We start from the raw sequence: 16711 nt of genomic DNA, 5'->3' as shown, positions 1-16711 counted from the left end.
GCCATCCATGAATTGTGAAGCAAGCCTTTTAGGTCTCTGTCCAAATCATTTGTGCCGATGTTAAACCAATGCAGAACCAGGGCAAGGGTTTCTTCAGACCCAGTCACCTATACACATCTGACCAAACACTGGTCCCACCTAGTCTCCGGCTCACACACCAATCCTACTAATTAATCTGTACACCATCTCTCACATCAGCCTACAGCCTGCAAACTGCTTCCCGGAAAGCAAGATTCGCTTATCTTTCAAATAGAGTGTAAAGAATCCACACAGCGTAAAAGTACAAGTCTATGAAACTATACATACACAGCGAGCAAAACCCAGGAAGGAAAGAATACCTGTGAAAATGTTTATCACAGGCTGTGGAGATTGTCTGGGGTTTATTGTTATTATTGCTTAATTCATTGATGTCTTTACTACAGTTACATGTCTTTAAAAAAAATTAACAATGAAAATCATGTTCAGAGAATTTGGCTTGGAAGCAGTCCATGTGAAATGGCTTTGGACCATTGAGGATCTCTTTCCAACCAGAAACTCTAAGCAGAAAAAGAGTCTCTGATAGAACTTGTTGATCCCTAGAACATTCAGCCTAGCTTTCTCTCTTTCTCCCTCTCTTCTTTCCTTTTCAATATTGCATTGCTATTTAGACTTAATACTCTGATAATAAGAGAAAGAGCAGACTAGAAAACTGAAGTTTAGGAAAAGTCTGGATGATATGTGCACGCGTGTGTGTGTGTGTGTGTGTGTGTGTGTGTGTGTGTGTCCATCCATCCCTCTGTCTGCCTGCCTACCTGCCTGTTAGAAAAGTTAAGAAATACGGGAAAACAGTATAGAGACTAAAACAGAGCAAAGTATAAAGATTCTTTCCAGCCCAAGAGCCTGAACAGACAAACCCTTATCATCTGATTACCTAAGGTCCTGTTCCACACTGAGACTAGGAAATTAGATAAATAAATGGCATATACATTTAGGTGTTTAGAATAGAGACTGTGGAGGGGTAAGCTTGAAGAAAAAGGATCGGCTAGGGTATGAGCCTATGGACTAGTTAGGAAATAATAGTAGAGAAAATCAGGATGTATAAATACTGCACTTAGATCCACAAACCATCTTAGTATTTGCCTTGAAACATTTCCCACAAGCCAGGATTTCTTCACTGTTTCAACCTTTTCTTTAGGGGGTGATTCTCATCAATGAATACTACTGTGAAAAGCTGGACACACGCAATCTTTCTCTCTCAGCTTATATCTAGCCCATTTTTATGGTGCTGTTCATTGCTGTTTGCAAAGTCTGTGAGACAAGAGAAAATTCCATTTGGCTTAGAAATATAATTTTCTCCCCTGACTAGAAAATATGCTACATACAAAGGTAAACCAATAGCTGCTAGATTTATGGTAATAACAATAAAATGAGCAATTCAAACCGTAGTCACTCTTTAGACAAATGAAAATTTTATCTTGTTTAAAAATAATTTTCTCCTACTATCCTAGAAGCTCAGCCGACTACAAGCAGCAAATCAACAAGTTCGAATCCATATCAAATTCTCATCAAAAGGATAAAATGTCCAAGAGGAAGCCTACTTTTTGACATGTGAAAATTCTACCTTTGCTTTGAAACAGAAATCCCCCACTCCTCTAGAACTTTCCCTAAATATAAGACATAAATCAACAGCTTCACAGATATATGGCAAATTGCCATAAAATAGGTAAAATGTACAAACAGAAGAAATATTATGTGCGATGTCAAAACCCTACGTGGTGCTAAAGGCCTCTCCCCACCCCGCTGAAACCTGAACGCGGTGGCAAAGGAAGAGATTGATAGCTCCAGAGGAAACTCGTACAAAAATGGATCAACTGTTCAGATACAAAGGACAGCCAGTACCTAGTGAAGTAAATAATGCATAGTAACACGGCACGGGCTTCACACTGACCCTTACGACGAGCAGGCACAAGATAACCCACACGGGAAAAAACATCTTAGAAAATCTAAAATTCATCTGAATAGTGCATATCAAGAGTGTCTAAGAGTCTTATCTATCAGAATTGGGACAGACTGGTTTTTAAAGTTTGTTTTGGTAACAACAACAACAAAAATCTATAGTATCTATTTTTTTGTGTCTGTTCAGTTAAATATTGTTTTGTTCTTTCAGATAGCAAGAAAGTTTTACCTAACCATCTGTTATTGCTTTTTCCCTGGGAAAATTATGATTTGAAGCAAAGTGAAATTTTTTTCATATGTACAGCATAAAAAACCTCAAGGCCATTGAACAGAATTACAGCTACATGTGAGAATCCCGAGTTCAGGAGGTCTCTGCTTGGCTTGTTGGTTTGAAGTGCTCGGGTGCTATGGCTGTTCATATGCATCATTCAGAAAATATTAATTTAATTTTTTTTAAAGAAAACTGTAAAATTAATGTTATTTGATGCTCAAAACTTACTTGCTTGGGAAGAAAACATGGAGAAAATTAATTTGATTCAATATTTAATTGTGAGAAAAAATATACGCAATAGAAAAAGAAATGTATTCTTTAGATACGTCTGTAAGCACGGAGGTAGTTTGCCGTACCACAGCGAGGCGAGGGTGATACAGGTGATCTTGATAGCCTTTACTGAGGCTCTCTCTGGAATTTGAACAATGAGCAGACTTCCTATTATTACAAAACTACAAAGCCTTTTTCACTTTTTAAGCCAAAAACTCCTGGTTCAAATTTTGAAATGAAAAATCAAACCTTGAAAGACTTGGGTGATTTTTTTAAAAAAACTTGAATTTTCCTTATTTTTTTACCCATGCTTGCTAGAAATCTCACTTTGTAAAAAGCCGTGCTGTCAATGAACAGCTAGGTGAATTAACTTTGGATGAGTAACAACTGCTAAGCATCTGACAGTCCCGCCGTCAACAGAACAGTGACTGTTAAATAAACATTTTTTTTTAAATCCTGGAATTAGTCTGTCTTGCAGAAGAGGATAAACATTTTTAAATTCAAAAAAACATGATTGTGTTCACCTAACTTCCTAAAAAAAACACCTTTCCCTGCTGGAAATCCGCACTAATTCATTTCTGGTTTTTGGGGGGGTCAACACTTAATTTATAATAAGTAGGTTCCCAGCAAATGAATGAATTTTTGATTAATTCTAAAACCATAATGCTTTGTATAGCGCAAGGTCCCTTCCATCTTGTGGTACACAATGGGTCAAAGTCTCGCTTTTTCCTTTAAGGAAAAAAGCTGTAGGACTGACTCTTCCTGAAATAAGCTGAGTTTTAGTCTTGAAAGACAAATATGTTTCATCTGTGGTGAATAAGTCCAACTCAGTTGTAGACGATTTGATTTTTCTTTTCACTTTAACTTTGGACAAAGATTAGCAACAGATTGTCCATTTTCTCAGCGCCTAACATTTTGAGCAGCTTAGGTGGGAATCCACATTAAGGTTTTATTTCGCCTCCTTTCTCCTCAGTATTTGAGTGTTTTCTCCCTTTGCGAATTTCCCTACGTTAAAAAAAAGTCACAGGTTTATATGTACCAAGTCAAGCAAATGTTTGGAACTGAGTCTCAGCGACCTGTTTCGAAGGTTTAAGCGTGCAGTTACCGCGCCCCAAAACATTCATTCACGCACAAGATTTAGAAAAATGTAGCGACGCGGGGAGAAAGCCGAGGTCTCCCTGTAAACCTTGTAATCACCACCGAAAGTCCGTAGCTGAAACCTCCAAAGCCCGCCAAGAACGCGGGAAGCACGGCAGCTGTTTTCAATTGTTCCTGCTTTCCCCGCAGATTGTATTTAGTAGGGCAATGGGTGCTGTTTGCAGCATCTCTGGCCCCCAGCCATGGTTGACCCTGGCCCGAAAAACGTTTGGCTCCCAGCATTTCGTGATTCTACTTCCCTGTTTGGTAAAACCTAAGAAAAACCAGGTTTGCGCCCCCCCACCCCGGAAAATACGCTTAAAAAGAAGGGGGGACTCAGTGTTTTACATGTTATATTTTGGTGGTCTCTCTCTCTCACTCAGATTCCAGAAAGGGAGAAAAGATGTACAGCTTTGTGTGAGAGAGAAAGCAGCTGGTCAGCCATGTCCTTTGGCTCGCATCTAGGCCAAGGAGTCTCAATTGTGGGGTAAAGCCCCCCACCCCAAGGGGCGATGACCCCCAGGCCTCTGCTTCAGGGATCAGAAGATGCCCACCACCAGGGTGGGGGGAGGGAGGGGTGCCCGCAGTGGAAACTGGAGAGGGATTCCTGCCCTGCAGGACAGGGAGGGGCCGTGGGGGTGCCGAAAGAAAGACAAGGCCAGAGGTCAAGCCTGGGGAGGGACCCACTGGTGCCAGGAGGTGGGCTGGGGTGCCCCGACAGTGGGGTGCTGTGGGGGCATCGTGCAGAGCGAGGGGCTAGCAGCGCTTGGGCACGCCCTGGGACCCCGGAACCCGAGCGGGGGAGGGGAGGCGGCGGCCTGAGGGCCCCCGAACCCCCAGTGTCGCGCGCAGGCCACTAACCTGTCAGTAAGAACGTGCCAGTGGTCGCGGGGCTCATCTTGCGTGTCCCCCGACCCTTTCCCGTCCAAGCACAGGGGTCTCCCAGCTCCCACCACCAGAATAATAGCATTCTTGGCCTGCCTAGGCCGGCTTCTCCCCTCCCCTCCCTTTCTTCTTTCCTCCCAGCTTGGCCAGTTCGGCGTCGGTTTCATGCACCCCCCACCCGAGCCCATGCTCCCCCTAGCGGCGGGCCAAAGCAGCGCACGCTGCACCCCCCACCCCATCCCCCCAGGCGCCCGCCCACGCACCCCTCCGCCCCCGCCTGCCCGCGGAGCACGCTGGGATTTGGCGCCCCCCTCTTCGGAACAGACTATATAAGGCGAGCAGTTCGGGCTCTCGGCACACGCGTTTCCAACTTCAGTTGGTGTGTGTCGAAGAAGGAGGAGAAGAATCCCGACTCCGACCCGAGGAAGCCAACCACCGGAGAAGGTCCACCGAGCGTCGCCGAGGTCCGCTGCGCGGTCCGCGGTCCGGAGCTTCTCCGGACCGCGGTCACCAGTGGACCTTCGCCCGGCCAGGTGTGAGACCCCATCGCCCTTCCTGTCTTCGCAGAGGAGTCCTCGCGTGGTGAGTATGCGGTGAGGATTTTTTTTTTTTTTTTACCGATCACACGCAAACCCCCCGTATTTTCGGGAGCTGCGGGAGATGAAGTAGCGCCCCGGAATATCTCCTCGCAAATCTTTTTTTTTTCACGCCTTCAGTGGCTGGATCCCGAGACGCGAGCGTGGAAAGCAAGCCCTCACGGCTTCGCTTTGCACGACTCGCGTCCAGAACTGGTCAGTAGACGCATGAGCTGCGGACAGCGATGAGCTGCAGACGCACATGAGCTACAGACCGAATTGCGATGTGCTCCTCAAACGCGCCGCAAAGTGACGGCTCTGCAACTCTTGGCGCTTCAAGGCGCTGCAAACGGAGAAGCGCTTCAGTTGCGCCGCTGCAGACGGGCGCTTCGTGCGCCGCGAAATACTTAACTAATGGGCGCTTCATGCGCTATGAAATACTAATAGGCGCTTCATGCGCTCCCAACTGATGGGCGCTTCATGCGCTTCGATATACTTAATAGGCGCTTAATGCGCTTCACTGTACTAATAGGCGCTTCATGCGCCTCGCTGTACTAATGGGCGCTTAATGCGCTTCGCTGTACTAATGGGCGCTTCATGCGCTTCGCTGTACTAATGGGCGCTTCATGCGCTTCTGTGTACGAACCGGCGCTTCATGCGCGGCAAACGCGGCCGATCTACGGCGATCCGCGAACTGATCCGTGCTCCACGCACTAAATTCTGAGTGCAGGAGAGTAACCAAATGCAAAAGCGCAAGGGAAATGAATTTAGAAGTGCGCGACAAACTGCCGCAGAGCCCAAAAAGCCAGACTCTTGAGCTCCAGAAAAAGTGGCTTTGGAAGGACGAGAAAGTACAACTCTCTCCTTGGAGGGTGGGCGACAAAACCCTTGCGCCTGTCGGAATGGCTCCATTCCGTTTCCCCGTAGGACGGCTAGCTGCATGATGGTGGTATTAGACAAAATGGAGCCCTGGGCGGCAAAAATTAGTGTTGACGCCATTCCTGCTCTGGCAGTTGAGTGGAGGGGGCTGGATTTTGAAGATGGCAGGACGGGCTGCCTTGTCTAGTGGTGATTGATTGACGTGACGGTGCAATTGACTTGGTGGCGCAGATTGGTGCCCAGCAACAGTTTGTGGAAACTGCCTGATTTGCGGGGTGGGTACGAGGCCGAGGGGAGGGGGGGCTTGCTCTTGCCGCATGGAAGGAATCTGGGTGTTGGAAGCTGGTGGGAGGGGTCTGGGGAGGTGGGGGGGGGGGGGAGGAGTGCAGACACTCTGCAGCCCTGTAACAGCCAGTCTCAGACCTGCCCCTCCCATCTAGCCTGCCTTCTCTGCAGTGTCTACTCAGAGGCCTAGCACCTCGCCCGCGCCTCGCGTGGCGCGCGCCTTTCCAGAACATGCTTCCACAGGCCCAACCTCCCGGGTGCTGACGCCTTAGAGCCAGCCTACTTAGCCCCGCCTCCTCTGCGGTGGCCTGCCCAGCCCCGCCCAAGGCCCGCCTCCTCTGACGTAGCCTGCCCAGCCCCGCCCAAGGCCCGCCTCCTCTGAGGTGGCCTGCCCAGCCCTGCCCAAGGCCCGCCTTCTCTGACGTGGCCTGCCCAGCCCCGCCCAAGGCCCCGCCCAAGGCCCGCCTCCTCTGAGGTGGCCTGCCCAGGCCCCGCCCCAGCCCCGCCTCTCAATGTTCAGCTCCTCCCAGAGCTTCTCCACTGAGAAGGCCCAGAGCCCCGCCTCCCCTCAGCCTACCTGCGCATGCGCAGTGTGGGCTGCAGCCCCTCCCTACAGGTTTGCCTCCACTGCGCAACTGCGCCACACAGTCTGAGCCTGGCTGTACAGCCCCGCCTCCCTGCGGTTTCTCTGTTGCGCGGTTTTGCTTTTTGTCCACAGGTGTCTAATAAATATAAGAATAATAAGAATAATTAACAACAATAATAAGTATACCTGGCATGCATAAGCACTGTTAATAAGTGCCTTGCATTATTAAATAAAATGATCCCACAATTAAAACTGATAGTGGGATATGAGAGCTTCTAAGACCTTGGCTGATGCCTTGAAGCACTTAAGCCAATTATTTATTTTAAATTAAAAACTAAATTTAAAATATTTTCATATTTAATTATTGGCCCAAGACACCCTTGGACTTACTGGAAATGAATGCAAATAAAAGCAGAAGCAGCTTGAACTGGGTTACTTAGGAGTTTGAAGTGGCATAGTTGTTGTGGATTAGCCTCTGCGGGAGGAGGTAGTTTTCTGAGTTGTTTTTTCCTTAAAAATTCTAGGTGATCAGCTCTGGCTGGCCTGCCTACATTTAATAAATGGTGCTTGGCACACAGTAGGCATTCATTAAATGTGTGTTAAATGGCCAGAGTAAATTATTCATTGTCTTTCTGCTGGCCTTCAGGCTTTTTTGAGTTCCTGGTCCTTTTTCCTATGGTGCTTTACTGTCCTGAGTTGAGTTACTGTCCACCTCTCTCTCACATTTAAAACTTTTTTTAAAGTGTATTTTTGAACTCCAGCAAAGTAAGCTGTAATTATAATGTGAAACAAAATTATATTTTCCAAATAATTAGCTTTTTTCATAAAAAGCTAATTATTTGTTATTCCAAGTAATTAGCTTTTTTCATAAAAAGCTAATTATTTGTTATTCCAAGTAATTAGCTTTTTTCATAAAAAGCTAATTATTTGCTGTCCCAAGAAATTAGCTTTTTTCATAAAAAGCTAGTTTAAATTTGGGACAAGTGGGTTATTACTGCTACATATTGACATTTAAAATTTGTGTGATGTCACAGAGTGGTGACATTTCAAAACATAGATTGTTTCAACTGGCTTAATTAAACATATGTAATTTACAGAGAAGCCAAATAGAAATTTCTCTTAATTAATGAAGAAACTTAAAAAAATCAAAAACAACACAAAAACTGGTTCCATCCATTACAAACTATGGGCCAGGATTTTTAAGGGGGAGAAATGGGGACTCTTGCTCCCCCAAACTCTCAGCTTCTTAATGCCCCTCCCCTAAAGTATAACTGTCTATGGGAAGTAGGTGCTTATAATTACAGCTTGAAATTTGCTTTGCTTTGGGAATTTTATTTGCATATTAAAGAGGTTCAAATATTGGAAATAAATATATGCAAATTAGAATTTGCATTTCACATAATTCACATGATACTAAGAAAAGGACATTTAAAATATTTAAAGCAACTAAGTTGCTTAATGGTGTTTCATTTCCTAATGAGACATTTTATATGATTTTATTTACTATTACTGTCCTATGATGTTTTGGGAGAATTAAAGAAAAAGGTTTGAAGAAGTCATTGTTAAGAGTTAATAATTAATCACATGTACTTATTTATCCCTACACAGATTAAAAATTATCCCATGAAGATGGCACCTCAGGTAGCTTGGCTTATGCAGTGTGACCTTTCAGTTTTCAGGAATGGGAGCTCTCAGCAACCCCCACTTCTTATCCCCCCCTTTAAGAGGGAAATGGGGGAGACACAGTTTTAAGTCAAATTAAAAGGAAGTCCAAATGCTTCTTACCTCCCATCAATTGTGGCCACAAATCTTAAACTGGTGACCTCACAGGCCACAAGAGGCCTTTAATGTGTTTAACCAATACTGTCTTATTAAAAAACAAAAGAAAACCCTGAAAACCCCGGTGGGAGGGGCGTATTTCCCCAACTTACATGGGCACAGCCCCACCCCCATTTCCTTAACTCATCTCTTTAAATTATCTTACTTATACTTCAAAATATTATAGTGTTTGTAAAATATCAATACAGTGTATTGATTGCTTATTCCCCAATGCAGTTTCTGCCCTTTTATAGGTGTTGATGCCCACCAGACCTGGCTTTAGTAAAGCCCACCCCAATAGATTCCTGACCTGGGTCAGGCTGCACCAAGTCATGCTGAGACCATCTTAAGGAAATTTTTAATTTCTATTTTAAAATTATTATTTTCTAGATGATAGAAGTCATACTTTAGTCACCTGACCAGTGCTTATTAATTTATTTTTAATGAGAGATTAAAACAATTTAATTAAAATATATTGCATTGTTTTGACTGTGGTCTTTGTTACCAGTACACTTGTCTTCAAAGAATTGGAAATGAGAATGAATGTCACAGGTCAAGGCGTCTTCTAACTTTTTACAACTTGAATATTATCAGTTATTTGTCAGCTTTGGTAGCCTGTTATTAAAGTGATTAATTAGAAGTGTTAAAAGTGTTAAAATGGCACACTAATCCCTGCCCTTTAAGAACCTTGTGTGCTCTTCTCATTGGAGAGACCATAGGAACAGCTCGGGACGAAGGGAAAATGGCTGCGGTGCTTACGGCAAGGGAGGGGCCTAAAAGATGGGCGGGGCGGGGAGTGGAGGGGTGGGGTGGGGTGGGAGGTTGGGATGGGGGTGGTAAGAAAGCAGGGGGATTGGACAAGGGTGATGAATAGGTGCCATGTGGGATGACAGTTTTCCTCTATTTTTAAAAAATAGTCTATTGATTGAAATATTAGCTGCTTTCCATCTAATTTTTCTAATTAACAAATTTTTATCTTTTTTGTTTCATGGAATTTAATGAGGGCCCATTTGTGCCTTGATTGGTCAGAGAAGAACAACTTATTTTTAAACTTTTGTTCAAAAGTTTTAAACTTTATGTCCTTAAACTTTTATTGAACTTTTTTAATTAAAAGTTTGTAACTATTAAAAAGTTTTAAACTTTTTGAAAGTTTAAACTTTCAAAAACAGAACTTTAAAACTTTCTAAAGTTTTAAGTTTTAAACTCAAAAGTTGTTTGTAAGCTCAAACTTTTTTAAAAAAGTTTTTTAAACTCCAGTAAACTTAGTTAAACTTTTTAAAAAGTTTGCTGGACTGTCCAATTTCAAAGTTTTTAAAACTTTCTAAAGTTTTAAGCTTTAAACTTAAAGATTGTTTTTAGTTCAAACTTTTAAAATGTTTTTTTAAACTTCAATAAACTTAGTTAAACTTTTAAATAAGTTTTCTAGATTGTCCAATTACAAAGTTTTTTTTAAAACTTTCTTAAGTTTTGGCTTTTAAACTTAAAAGTTGTAAGTTCAAACTTTTTAAGTTTTTTTAACTTCAATAAACTTAGTTTAACTTTATAAAAAGTTTACTAGACTGTCCAATTACAAAGTTTGTAAAACTTTAATATCTTATTCTTTACTACAATTATTTTAATTTTCCAAATTGGGCTCTACTGAAAAATCTCAATTAAAAACTAAAGGCTGCACACTGGTGACCTGTAGTACAAATAAACTTCTGTATTTCTTTGATTAATAAAGTATATTTTTAAGTATCTTTAGATTCAGGATGCCCAAGCTGCCATAGTTACAGCCCCTGCCCACTTATACAGAAAGTTACCTTTTTGTTTTTAATTAATATCCTTATTACTAATCAGTTAATGGTTATAATTCAGTGATTTATAATTATTTAATTAAGGCACAATAAATTTGAATTGTACTATTACAGGCATAATTAAAAAAGATATCCTATTGTATAGCCCATTTCTTCCTAGGAGGCATCAATTAATATTTGTTTAATGATTGCCTAATAAGGTAAACTGACATCCCCATGTACTGTTCATTGCCATTTCTGCCCCAGAGAGAATTCTGAGGAAGTTAACTTGTGGTCACAAAAGCAATTCGTCTTGGTTTTGTGATAGTGGTTGGTTGTTTGACTTGATAATTAGACCTTTAATGTTAAGGGTGCACCTCTGTTGTGACATTTGACCAAGTCTGCTTTATTTTTTTCAGAGCTGATGAGTACACACACTGTGGTTCTAATACCCACCTCTTTTGTGTGTGTGGTTTCTTATTGATTAGCGTATTAGTTACTTTTCCCTAACATCCTTATTAGTAAAACGTATGGTGTTGGGATCATTTTGCATAATTTAGAAGTTATTTTGCATAATTCATTTCCTATTTATCTTTGATTTGGAACCTCCATACAAAAGGACTTGTTTACCATTATCACCTTTCCTTTATAGTTAATAAAGGTGAGGGTGCTGTTGATGAAGGTCATGTAGTAATTATAAGGAGCAAGTGACTTTTTTTAGAAGTGTCATTTGGATGTTTGGACATCAAGAAGTAGTATGCTTTTTATTATTTCGTGAATGATTACTTCATCGTCTTTTGAGGGTGTGTGTTGTCGACTAATTATCGACTGATAATTAACCAAGGGATTTTTGAAAAACTAAATCCTTGTTTATAGAGACTGCTGTGAATGTATATGTTGAGTGTATGCTTTTGTTGTCATTTACAGGAACAGGAGAAGACGCCGAACACGAGGGGCCCAGGGTCCGGGGCATCCTCCCCAGAGTGAAGCAACACCTGGGAGGTCCCCACCCTCCACCATGGCTGAGGCAGGTGGTTCCGACTGCCCGCCCCCCCCTCCTCCTCCTCCCCCCAACGACAACAACAACAACAACAGGCCCAGCAGCCCTGTGCCCATCCTGGGTCGGCGCCGACGCCGACGCGCACAGCACCATGGAGACAACGGCAACCTCCCAGAGGGCGAGGACCAGCTGTGGGAGAACCACCGCACCCTGCAGTACCACGTGCACTGGCTCCCGTCGGGGAACAACACCCTCCGCTACCCGCCGGAAGAGGAGGAAGTTGAACCAGAGCCTGAACAAGTTCAGATCCAGGTGCCTGAAGACAGTGAAGAGGAAGAGCTCCAGGGCGCTACAGCAGCTCCTTCTCCAGCGCTGCTCTTCGGCGATGACAGCCTTGAAGACCTTCCCTTCAAGTTTGATGGCAACCCAGACATGCTGAGTCAGTTCATATCCCAGTGCCGGCTCTTCTTGGAAAAGGGCACCAGAGTTCTCGCAGATGATCGAACCCGCGTGTGCTTCGTGACAAGCATGCTGACCGGCCGGGCCGCCCGCTGGGCTACTGCTAAACTGGACCGATCCACTTACCTGATGCACAACTACGAGGCCTTTATGATGGAGCTGAAGCATGTCTTTGAAGACCCTCAGAGGCGTGAAGCTGCCAAACGCCAGATCAGACGTCTGCGCCAGGGCCCGGATTCTGTCGCCGATTATGGCAACGAATTCCAGATGCTTGCCCTGGAGCTGGATTGGAGTGAGCCTGCTCTAATCGATCAGTTCCTTGAAGGCCTCAGCGACGCCATGCATGAGGAGCTCGCTCACCAGGAGATCCCGGACACCCTGTCCGAGCTGATCAGCCTTTGCATTTTCATCGAGAGAAGAATGGTCCGTGATGCTGCTGCTGCGGCGGCGGCGGCAGCTGCTGCGGCTGCAGCTGCTGCTGCTGCTGCTGACGATGAAGATGATGATGACGATGATGATGATGAGGAGGAGGAGGACGAAGATGATGATGATGAAGAAGCTGACGACCAGGCCCGAGCTAACCCACCCAGAGCCCTGGTGTTGCCTCAGACCCACCAGATGGATCCCACTGAGCCCGTGGGAGGTGCCCGCATGCGCCTGACCCAGGAAGAAAAAGAAAGACGCCGTAAACTGAACTTATGCCTGTACTGCGGTAGTGGAGGCCACTATGCTGATAACTGTCCTGCGAAGGCCTCCAAAAATTCACCGCAGGGAAACTCCCCGGCCCCGCTGTAGAGGGACCTTCAGCGACCGGGCCGGAACGAATAAGGTCCCCACCCCCCGAGGCTGCGTCTACTCACCTTCAAGTGATGCTCCAGATCCATATCCCGGGCCGACACACTCTGTTTGTCCGGGCTATGATTGATTCTGGAGCATCAGGAAACTTTATTGATCAAGACTATGTCATCCAAAATGGGATTCCTTTAAGAATCAAAGAATGGCCAATCATGGTGGAAGCGATCGATGGGCATCCTATAGCCTCGGGCCCAATTGTTCTAGAAACGCACCACCTGATTGTTGACCTGGGTGACCACAGAGAAATACTGTCTTTTGATGTGACTCAATCCCCGTTCTTTCCTATTGTCCTGGGAGTTCGTTGGCTGAGCACCCACGACCCCCACATCACCTGGAGCACTCGCTCCATTGTCTTCAACTCTGATTACTGCCGATTTCGATGCCGTATGTACTCTCAGATACCTCCTGCTATGCTGTTACCAGTAATATACCCCCCACATCCACCATTCTTCTACCACACGGATGGATACAGAGTTTTCCACGTTGTCTACCCTGTGAGGTATTACTATGTCCATAATGTGTACACGCCTGTGGATGAGCATGTCTACCCTGGTCACCGGCTGGTCGACCCTCACATAGAGATGATCCCTGGAGCACACAGCATTCCCAGCGGACATGTGTACTCATTGTCTGAATCTGAAATGGCTGCCCTGCGAGAATTTGTGGACAGGAATGTGAAAAATGGCCTCATGACTCCCACTGTCGCTCCCAATGGAGCCCAGGTCCTGCAAGTGAAAAGAGGGTGGAAACTCCAAGTCACTTACAATTGCAGAGCTCAACACAGCTGCGCAGCTCAACACAACGCCGCAGCTCAGCACCATGCAGCAGCTCAGCACCATGCAGCAGCTCAGCACCATGCCGCAGCTCAGCACCACGCCGCAGCTCAGCACCACGCCGCAGCTCAGCACCACGCCGCAGCTCAACACCACGCTGCAGCTCAGCACCACGCCGCAGCTCAGCACAACTGCACGATCCAAAATCAGTACCATCGCATGACTCTTCCAAACTTGGGAGACCACGCACACCTGGCCAGCTATGGTGAATTTGTCCCTCAGATTCCTGGATACCACCAGGTTCCTGCCTATGCTACCCTCGCAGGTCATCACGTGATGTTTGCATGGTACCCAGTGGGACGAGATATACATGGAAGAATGATCCTCATACCTGTTGTGATCACCTGGTGTCCACATTGGCACCACCATCACATTCACCCAGTACCTCAGTATCCTCCTCCACAGCCACCGCCTCCGCCTCCGCCACCACCTCCACCACCTCCATCCTACAGTTCCTTGTAAATACCTGTCATGTCCTTTGGAGTGTCTCTGCCCTCAACTTTATCCTGTGTAGCTTCTCAATCAGTGACTGTGTGCTACTGGATCTTCAGGCCTTCTGAGGCACAAAGAAAGGCACACAGGGCTAACACAGGACAAACTGATTTCTTACAGAGGGGGAGAGGAGGAGGAGGAGGAGGAGAAGGAGGAGGAGGAGGAGGAGGATGAAATGATTGACTCATACCCTATAGCGCCTTATGAAGGAAGCCGAACTTTCTGGTGCAGTATGGAAAGGCTTCCGTGATTCTCTTGCTGCACCCTCTGGAACTTCACCTTTTTCAAACTCCATCTTCATGGTTCCGTTAATTTTCAAGGAGCAGCAACTTGAGTGATTCTTTGCAACACGAACACCTCAGCTTAGATAGACGTGTGACTGTGCCTTCATCTGGGCATCCCATCAGCCTGTGTCCTGAGGATGTGTAGAAAGGAGGAATGACACTCCTGTCATGGAAGAAGAAGAACCTGGACACTGGACATCGTCTTGAAGATATGGACTTCTTAGGCTACTCCCTTGAGCAATTTGTCTCAACTCTTTCTGTTTGATTTTCTACCGATGCCATTAACACTGCTGCAGGATTTTTCACCTTCATGCCTCGTTGCTGAGACTCCATTTTGCTTCCATGCAAGGAGATGAAAGAGGCAGGCCTGAAGGAGCACGTGTTTCAGCCCAGTCTCCAGGGGCCAAACACAGTCTGAGCAGTGGGACACTTTTTTTTTTTTTTTGGTCTTCATGGTGAAGTTCCCTTTTGCCTCAATATCCTTTCACCCTTACCCTTGCATGCTTAGTTTAGTAGTTTTTTTTAAGTATGTTATTTTCAAGTGTTGACTATGCTTTCCGAATTTTCATTGAATTACATACAGAGTACTATCTGTACACCAATCTTCTATCAATCAGACCTTCAAAATTCACAGACTCCAAGAAGAAACCTAATTGGCTATTGATTCTTGTTCAATTGGATCAGAAAGCTTGTCAATCATTGTGTTTTACAGTAATTACTTTTAAATGGTGCATTTGTGCTTCTGATTTTTGTGAAGCATCACTTCAGTTTACCTCAGAACTCAGTTCCATCCTTCATACATTTTAATTGATTTGATCTTTAAGCTGCAGAGTGCCTGGAAATGGGTCATCATCTGCAGCCCTGGCATAGACACACGGACATTGGCCACCAGTGCAAGCAAACATCTGGAAGTTGACCACGACAGTCAGGGAGAGCATGCTGGTGTGGGTTCACAGCTCACAGACAACATCCCTGACACACATTGGAGTGTTTTTTGAAGCTTGCCAATGACTTTTCGGCAGTGTGTCTTATGCTCTATTCCAATATATACTATCTATAGATGTTAGGCATTAAGGATAAGTAATCTTCAATTTACTCTATAATACTGAAATTTTGTTAAGTTTCCTTTTATTTTGTTAAGTTGTTAAGTTTCCTTTTATTTTGTTAAGTTGTTAAGTTTCCTTTTATTTTGCTTCTGTTGATCAAATTTACATTAATTGTTCCTTTTTTTTTTTCTTTTATTTGGCATTTCCAACAAAAATGCCTTTATTCATTTATTAGGAAGGAAAGATAAGTTGGAAAAGGAGGAGCATACAAACGGACAAAATTGACTAATTGGCTGTGGGCCCAAATTTTTATTTTTCATTAATTAATGATGAAGGGGATGTGAGAGTTCCTATTGCTGGTCATGAAGGTCATCATGAAGGGTCAGTTTAGTCTGAACCAGGAGGCATTTGGATGAGATACTAATTTGAGATGGGCATCTGTATGGTGCAGTCCAGAGTTGTGTTTAAGTTTGCAGGTACCTCTTGGACTCCTGAACTGATCTGGCTGCCACACATCATTGATGTCCCGCATCCCACACAGTACCGAGATTGGCAACAGAGAGCACCCTGTTGGAGAGGCCTGAGGAGTCACGAAGGACCACCTGCGGAAGAGAAGAGTCTGCAGGAACCATGCTGCATATTCAGCTGGAGAGGGAACATGCATCTGATGGGAATGGACGCTTTTGATTGTTTCAGATTGTAGAACATTTTTGAGTTGGTTTTGAACATTGCATTGTTTTTCTTTTTTTTTTTTTTCTATAGACAGTTAAGTAATTGGGGATACATAATCATTAAGAATTTTAGGTTGGGAGGGACTATTAAGTAATCTTAGGTGGGTGGGTAAGTTAGGATAAGTTAGGAATAAGTTAGGATAAGTTAGGATAAGATAGGAATAAGTTAGGAATAAGTTAGGATAAGTTAGGAATAAGTTAGGATAAGTTAGGATAAGATAAGTTAGGATAAGATAAGTTAGAATAAGATAAGTTAGGATAAGATAAGTTAGGATAAGTTAGGATAAGATAAGATAGCATAAAAATAAGATAGCATAAAATAAGATAGGATAAGATAAGATACAACAACAAGTGGACACGTGTACTTATTTGTCACTCTTACCCCTCCCTACAATTGTACCTTTAGATTCTACTCAGAGGGAACTGCAGGGAAATCAACATTTTATAAGTGAATTGGATATGGATAAAATTCTAGTGAAAGTTCAAAGCTGTTTAGATTAATCTAATAAAGGCCATAGGAATTAACTCCATGGGTAGATTGTGAGTAACATCTTGAGAGTTACCAGATGATAGGTATCATTTGAGAAACTGTTGT

At 44.2% G+C, this 16711-nt stretch overlaps 2 protein-coding genes across 11 annotated transcripts in view; one reads left to right on the top strand and one right to left on the bottom strand.

The window, feature by feature from the left end:
* Window positions 1-4693, bottom strand: part of Sgce (sarcoglycan epsilon) — a 68581-nt gene extending 63888 nt beyond the window's left edge. For 7 of the 10 annotated variants that reach the window (XM_036180835.1, XM_036180839.1, XM_036180844.1 and 4 more), the window contains exon 1: window positions 4475-4637. In XM_036180835.1, coding sequence (XP_036036728.1) covers window positions 4475-4583 — 109 coding nt within the window. In that variant the 5' untranslated portion in view covers window positions 4584-4637. Of the gene's footprint in view, window positions 1-4474 lie in introns of all 10 variants that reach the window. The other 3 variants (XM_036180837.1, XM_036180843.1, XM_036180842.1) reach the window with 1 other exon arrangement.
* A 144-nt stretch (window positions 4694-4837) lies between these two features.
* Window positions 4838-12741, top strand: Peg10 (paternally expressed 10). Its single transcript, XM_036182747.1, has 3 exons — window positions 4838-5091; window positions 11344-12313; window positions 12446-12741. Exons 1-3 carry the CDS (start codon window positions 5087-5089, stop codon window positions 12668-12670), a joined length of 1200 nt encoding a protein of 399 aa, XP_036038640.1. The 5' UTR covers window positions 4838-5086; the 3' UTR covers window positions 12671-12741.
* The last annotated feature ends 3970 nt before the right edge of the window (window positions 12742-16711 follow it).

This window comes from Onychomys torridus, chromosome 3 (assembly GCF_903995425.1).
Source record: "Onychomys torridus chromosome 3, mOncTor1.1, whole genome shotgun sequence".
NCBI lineage: Eukaryota > Metazoa > Chordata > Mammalia > Rodentia > Cricetidae > Onychomys > Onychomys torridus.
The sequence above is the reverse complement of the archived record's forward strand: the minus strand, read 5'-3'. Positions and strand labels throughout refer to the sequence as shown.